The 7,036-nt window shown below is 50.5% G+C and overlaps 1 protein-coding gene across 1 annotated transcript; it reads right to left on the bottom strand.

Annotated features, from left to right (window-relative positions):
• Positions 1–411: 411 nt before the first annotated feature.
• Positions 412–3,105, bottom strand: RPL29 (ribosomal protein L29). The gene is made up of 4 exons (XM_059480300.1): positions 3,022–3,105; positions 2,809–2,853; positions 1,528–1,592; positions 412–617 (listed from the first exon to the last, which is right to left on the bottom strand). The coding sequence occupies exons 2-4, from the start codon at positions 2,843–2,845 to the stop codon at positions 492–494; spliced, it is 228 nt and encodes a 75-aa protein (XP_059336283.1). The 5' UTR covers positions 2,846–2,853; positions 3,022–3,105; the 3' UTR covers positions 412–491.
• Between the last annotated feature and the right edge of the window lie 3,931 nt (positions 3,106–7,036).

Here is a 7,036-nt window from a genome sequence, read left to right as displayed (position 1 = left end):
AACCCTTACACGTTCCCATGAGTAGCTCTATTAATGCTTCAATATCTACAAATATTTCAGGATACAACACACACCAACTCCAGCACAAACTGCTGTGGTCTCCAGCACCACAGCCAGCACTCCCCCTCCTATTTCCCTGGATTCCCACAGCTGCAGGGAACCACACATCAAAGCAGCAGACATGTAACAGCCCTTGGAAATTTCACCTTGCTGTAACAGCACCAGGAATTATCACTGAACTCATGGTACCTGAGAAAGAAAATGTCAGCCCAGTTTTCAAAAGCACAAGGAGGATCCAGGGACCTGCAAGCCAGTCAGGCTGCCCTGGATCACTACTCACAGGCTTGATGCACAGCTGGCAGCTAACATACAACTCAAACAAGGCCTCTCCTCAAATTAGGAGGTGAAGGCTTTGTTACATACAATTTTATTTTAAAAAATGCTGTAACACACACGCCAGTAAGAAAACTGGGTCTTCTGGTTAAAGCACATCAGTCCTTTTTCTGCTGAGCAGCCTGCTGAGCTGCCTGCTTGGCATTGTTGGCCTGCATCTTCTTCAGCCCCTTCTTGTTGTGTTTCTTTGCAAATCTCATGTTCCTCAGAAACTTGGGATCAACCTATAAAAATAAAGGAAAAATAAGCCATGTTGCAGAAGAGACATCTACAAAAACAATTATAGCTCCATATTGTTCCAATTATTCTCAAATGCAGGCTGTGACTAGTTCACACTTCTTTTCTGATTTTTCAACAAGATTATTTTAGTCATCTGCAAACAGGCTTTAATATCCATTTTCCTTAATCACCATAAACAAACAAAGAATCCCAAACCCCATCAATAAACATAAAGAAAGAACAGGATGGGCAAAGCTGCAGGAGAGGCAGGACTGAACCCTCACTGAGCTTTGCAGAAGACAAACTTTTACATCACCTCCAAAAAGCTTTGTAGACAGTGACATCTACAAAACGAATAAAATCACAACCCTCCATAACATTACTGTTTTCATTTCATAATGAAATAGAAACAGACCCTGTTGTACCATTTGGATTATCTCAGAAATATACTGTCACTTTTATGTGTTTTGCCCAGAAATGCCAATCCCTCTTATTTTGTAAATAAAATTATCTGGATTAGTATGGACAGTAAAACAATATTGAAGGAGAGAGGAGGAGAGGAGGAGGAAACCCAGCAGGACTCAAAAGGTAAAGGAACCATTTAACTGGAAAGTGTTTGTTTTACTGGAAACAGCACAGCACTCAGTGACAGCCACCAGAACAGGACAGGGACAAAAGTGGCCACTGACTAAAATGCAGTTTTATAGACATACAGGGGCAGATTTCATGTGGGTCAGAAATATCCCAGCTGCATGTCAGGCAAGTGAAAGAACTGAACCCCACAGTGGTTCTGACCCCCTGCAACACAGGCATGTCTCGAAAAAAAGTGTCAGTCAAAAAATACAAATTCTGGGTTTTTTTCACAGTTAAGCCTCAGTGACTCAACAGCCTGGGAATATCATCAGAAATACTCACCCCTTTGAGAGATTCATATCTATGGGTTTTGGGCTTCTTGATGCCATTTCTGTGCCACTTACGGGCTGTGTGGAAAACGAGACAATTAATTAAATTCCAGTTCCTGCTACTATTTAGCAGCTGCATTAGTTTCCTTTTTAAGTGTACCTGACTATCAAAATGATGTGGAATAGACAGTCTCCAGACCCTTCCAATCTAAACTAAATTTCAATTAAAAGCACATCTCTATGCTCATCCCTTTGCATGGGCTTCCAATCCAAAGATTTCAGGCAGCTCATTAACTAATGACACCTTGACAGCACCACCTCACTCATTAATAAACTGAAGCCCTTGTGGTCAGTGTCACAGGGCACTGTCACTCACTGTGCAGGACCAAGCAGAACCCATCTGCGACCTCTGCTAATCACAGCACTGATGAAAGACCCCAAACATTAACTATTTCATCACTGTGGCTATCTCTGGATTGCACAGGATCCCAGGGATGAAGCTTTTCACGAACATCACACAATGATAGGATGGCCTGGGTTGGACATAACTTTAAGGACCATTCTGTTCCACCCGCTGCCAAAGGCGGGTCTCTCACCAGACCAAGATGCTCCAAAACCCTCTCCTTGGACACTTCCAGGGACGGAGCAGCCACAGCTTGTTTGGACAACCTGTGTCATCATCCTCACAGGGAAGCATTTCTTCCTAATATCCAACCTAAGCCTACTCTGTCATTGTGAAGCCATTTCCCTGTGTCCTGCCACTGCCTGCTCTTGTGAAAGGTCGCTCTGCCTGTTTAGCTGGTGGTGACCACCATGGCATGACTCAGGTTGGAAAGGGCCTCAGATCTGAGTCCACCACCACTACCCAGCCAACTCAACTAAGGCACGTTCAACCTTTCCCTGAACACCTCCAGGTACGGTGACACCACCACTACCTCTCCAGGCAGCCCACTCCAATGTCCAGGCACCCTTACTATGAAGAAATTCTTCCTAATGTCCAAACCAAACCTCCCCTGGCACAGCTTAAATCTGCATCCTGTCATCCTATTGCTGGTTAGCTGGGATAAGAGGCCGACCACCAGTTTTCCAATATAAAAGCTCCTATTTTTCTACCTACATATTAATTCTACATTGAGCCCAAACAGGTCCCGACTCTTATCACACTCCTTCAAACCCCCCCATTCGATCCCTATGCAGCACCGCCTTATCTGCCACAAACCCCCGGGCAGGCCGTGCTGCCCTCACCGCGCCGGTCCCAGCCCGGTTACCCCGCCGGGATCCCCGCCCCGCTCACACTGGTTGTGCGTGGTGTGGTTCTTGGACTTGGCCATGGTCGCACCTGCGGGAGAAACACACACGGCTCAGCCGGGCCGGCTCCCGGACAGAGCCCGCCCGGCCCCGAGCCCCGGTTACCGCCCCGCTCCGACAGCCCCGACCCGGCCCCTCCGCCCGGCCTGGCCCGCGGATGGTGCCGGATGGGCGCGGATGGTGCCGGGACCGCCCTCACCGGAGCCGCGCTCGCCGCCGCCGCCGGACCGGAAGAGAGAGAGCACCGCGGGGGCTGCCGGGAATCAGGGCCGGGCCGGAACCCCGTGTCCTGCAGTTCCGCCCGGCACTTTCCCCGTTGTCTTCCCGAGCTGCTGCTCTGTGCCCGCACCGCCCCGACTCCCGCGGCCGCCGCTCCCGCTCCGGCTCCGTGAGGGGCCTGAGGCCGCTCCCGCCCCGGGAGGGCTCCGCCGTGGCGGGGCCGCAACACCCAGCGACGTGGCGGACCCGGTCCTGTAGCGACGCGGTTCCCCCAGCAACACGGGTCCCAGCAACACGGTCCCGCCACTAACATGTCCCCTGACCATGGCCTCTGCCGGCCGGGAGCCGAGGGAGCCGGGGGCTGAGGGAGCCGAGGCCGCCCCGCTTGGCCCTGCACGACCCCCGCGGGAGCCTGAGGCCCTCGGCCCCGTCAGAGTCCGGGCTCGGTTCATCTGCGCTGGGGCAATGTAGCCAAGCACAGGCAGTGCTCCTCAGGGCGGGTTCACTCAGTGCCGTTCATCTTTTATTTGTGTGAAGCACCAGGGGCTCGAACAGCTCTGTTGCTTTCAGACAGAAAGCTGTGGTACCTTGGTGACCCCCACAACCCCCCATGCCCAGCAAAGACCTGGCAGAGTGCAGGGGTTTGTGTTCTGACCATGCAGCCAGGTTAAAGTGTCACTCCTGCAAAAGACAAGGACTGAAGTTTGGTATTTCACTCTGTGAAAGACACTGAAATGATGGCTGTGATGGGAAAGTTTCCTCATGGAAAGGCAGACATTGCAATGGTTGCTCAGTGTGGTGGTGGAGCCGCCATCCCTGGAGGTGTCCAAGGAAAGACTGGATTTGTGGTCATGGATTGGGGCATCTCCTGTGGTAAAGTGGCACAGGAATGAGGGGAACAAGGAAGGCCAAGCTTGCCCGAGCCCCTGGGGTTGTATCTCTTGACCAATTGCAGCATTTCTGGCCAAGGCTGCTGTGATTTCAAATGGGAACCTCTGAAAAATGAGCAGATAAGACCCAGGCTCTTCTGCACTGTGGGAACAGACTGCCACCTTTTGATGGCGTTGCCTTTATTTTACTGTGAGAGGCACAAGTGAATTGCTTAAAGTGACCCAGACTGGAAAAAATAGCCCAGAGACCAAATGCCCCATGGCCAGTACAGAGAGTGAACTGGACATTGTTTCAGTGGCTGATTGCTTGCAGAGCAATGGGTATTCTGCCCCAAGTTCAGATAAACAAGCTCTTCCTATTGTAAAAACAGGGGGAAATAGATTGTCCTTGGTAATGCTGATGAGAGTGAAATAAAAATAGGCAGGAAAAAGAAAGACAATGCAATTAAATTTCAGTATTTCTCTTATTTTGAGCAAGACCTAAGATGCAAAGTGTATTTGGCCTAATTTCCCAGCCCCACCCCTATTCTGGGCAGCTGTTTTGTAAAAATAGAAGAAAATAGCAATATTATTTTACTGGCATTTTGCAGCTGGAATATGAAGGTCTGCTCAAAATCCTCCTTGATATGCAAACATCTGACTTTTTAAACTGATGTATTTTTAAATTCCTTCCACTGAAGAGAGCTCCAGTCTTAAAATATTTGTACATCACTGTGGCCAGCTAATTGCAGCCAACAGTAGAGAGAAGCCCTGACTCCTGATAACACAGAGAGCCAAGCTCAGTGGAAGACAGAACTGAATCCCAGAGGCATGTTTGCCTCCACTACATTTCAAAAGGCAGAAAGGCTGCCAGCCCCCTGAGCTTGGCCATTAGATTATGAAAGCTCTTGATCTTTTTAACTAATTTCTGAGCCTTCCTCCATAGGAAGAAACAGAAGGGTTTACTTTAGGGCTCTATCCACCCTTTCCAAGTTCTTTCAGGGTCTTGCTGCAATTATTGCTGTTGGATCTCCCTGGGAGTCATTCCCAGCTGCTGCTGGGGCCACTCAGATGAGCAGTCAGCCAGGTGGGGATTAGAGAAGCTGTGCTTAATGCCCAGGTGATGACAAGATCCATAAGCCAAATAAATAAAATAAAACTGTGGAAGAACATTCCATTTGTGGGGCGGAGTGTAACATATCCAGGGCAGTTTATAAATCACTGCAAACCAATGCAGAGTACGAGGTGAAAAGGAGGATCCAAGGCAGGACCAGGGCCTGTGTACACTGCTGGCTGATCAACCCCCTTGAATTTCTCCCGTGCCCTGATGTGTCTCTAATTAGGGTGTTACTGAGATCAATTGGCCAGTTCAAAACCTTTAGTCATGCTTCTAGTGATTACAGACTCAATTAGTGCACCTTAGCACAAGTGTCCTCTATTAAAGGAGCTGTGCTCGTTGAATAGGATGGTAATTACTCCAGCTGCAAAACAATGATGAAAAAATCATAACACAAAAATCCCACAGTGCCTTTGACAGCTGTATCTTGGTCACTGTCCTTGCATCATGCACACTCATGCTCTGAGTGTGATCTCTGGTCTGTCACGTTTTCATGCTGACACCCCATTTCAGCAGCCTCCCTCAGCTTGCCTGCTCCCTCCCGGTGAGGTGACTTTGCCCTGGGGTAAGGAATTTCTGGGGCTGCCCCATTCAGTAATGCCAGGGACTGCCCACTGTCCAGCATGGTGCCAGTGCCAGAGCTGAGCCAGGCTGAGTTTTACAGGGGCTTGAACAGAGGCTGGCTCTGGTCATTTCCCAAAACGTGAAGAAATTTCCTCCCCATTTCCGCAGGAAGAAGACAAGGAAGGGCCATGTTCATGTAGGATGCTGGGCACAGTGTGACAGCACAAGCTCCCCAGTGAACACAAAACCAGTGCAGATCAGGAGTCCAGCTGACTTTGCTTGGCACAGACCCTACAAACTGCTCCCCAGTGGGAAGCCATTGAGCCGTGGGGAGAGTGCAGGGATGCTTCTGGCTATTCCTGTTGGTTCACATGGAGGATTCCTACCCTGGGCTGCTCGGGCACTTCACCCATCCCCACTCACTCTGCAGACACCACCCAAGTGCAGCTGCAGCGTGCGGGGCTGTGCCTTGTCAGGGAGAGCACCCCGTGGGATATGGGCACCTTCACCCCCTCCTTCACCCCAGCGAGCAGACCAGGACTGGGCTGTCTGGCAGCTCCCCAGGAGTCCCTGCCCTGGCAGTGCCCGTGGCTTTGGGGAGATTTTGGGGCTGTTCCCAGCCTGAGAGCAAACAGGGCTCGGCTGTGCTGTGGAGCCGAGCGATGCCCGAGGGCAGCGAGGGCCATGGGAGAAATTCTCCGTGGAGACAAATGGCCGATACACGTCCAGAGAAGGCAGAATAGCGGGACAAGGAGGCACTAGAGGGAGCCTGAGCATAACAGATCCAGCTCCGGCTCCAAGTGGGAGAATTAGTCCCGCTCAGGGAGAAGGGGCATCACCAGCCAGCAACAGCAAGTCTCGCACAGCAGTTTCCCCCTTGACCTGGCATCCTACCTGGCTGTGCCTTTTTCCCTTCCTGACAGCTGTTCTAATTTCCTTGAAGACATAAAGACGTGGTTTCATTGATGGGAAGTGTCAGTCTACCAGCAGAGAGACAGCTGCCTCTGAGCATTTGGGATAGGAGGTGAGAAAAATCACTGGCAACTGGTGGCAATTGTCAGATGGGAGGGTGCAGGAGAAAAGGAATTCTTGCAAGGCAATGGAGAACAGAAGTGCTGATCCACAGCTGCAGATATCCCTGTGGGAAGGGGAGGTGTCACAGCACAGCCTTGCCAAGTGTTCCTGGACTGATGGCAGGGACAAGGGAACAGTAGCTGAGGTTTGTGTCCCCCTCTGGTGCATTCCAGTTAGCACCAGTTAGGAGAGGCACCAGAAGAGGCTGGATACCTGCATTCTTTTATTTTAATTTTGGATGTACCTGTTCCCAGTACATCTGAAAAGTATATCTTCTTTTACAATGTTTTCAAGGGGCCAAAATTTGGTTTTTACAGGGTACTCAGGTACAGCTCAGTAGAAATCGGAGGAGATGAGTGAGCAGGGACCAG

This window comes from Ammospiza nelsoni, chromosome 11, assembly GCF_027579445.1.
Source record: "Ammospiza nelsoni isolate bAmmNel1 chromosome 11, bAmmNel1.pri, whole genome shotgun sequence".
In the NCBI taxonomy this organism is placed as follows: Eukaryota; Metazoa; Chordata; class Aves; order Passeriformes; family Passerellidae; genus Ammospiza; species Ammospiza nelsoni.
The sequence above is the reverse complement of the archived record's forward strand: the minus strand, read 5'-3'. Positions and strand labels throughout refer to the sequence as shown.

Bases quoted from the DNA above. Each gene is read 5' to 3' on its own strand.
- RPL29 (XM_059480300.1), bottom strand. From the start codon at position 2,845: ATGGCCAAGTCCAAGAACCACACCACGCACAACCAGT. The intron at 1,593-2,808 runs GTGAGCGGGGCG...TTTTCCACACAG, and splicing joins CCACACCACGCACAACCAGT to CCCGTAAGTGGCACAGAAAT. The intron at 618-1,527 runs GTGAGTATTTCT...TTATTTTTATAG, and splicing joins GATATGAATCTCTCAAAGGG to GTTGATCCCAAGTTTCTGAG.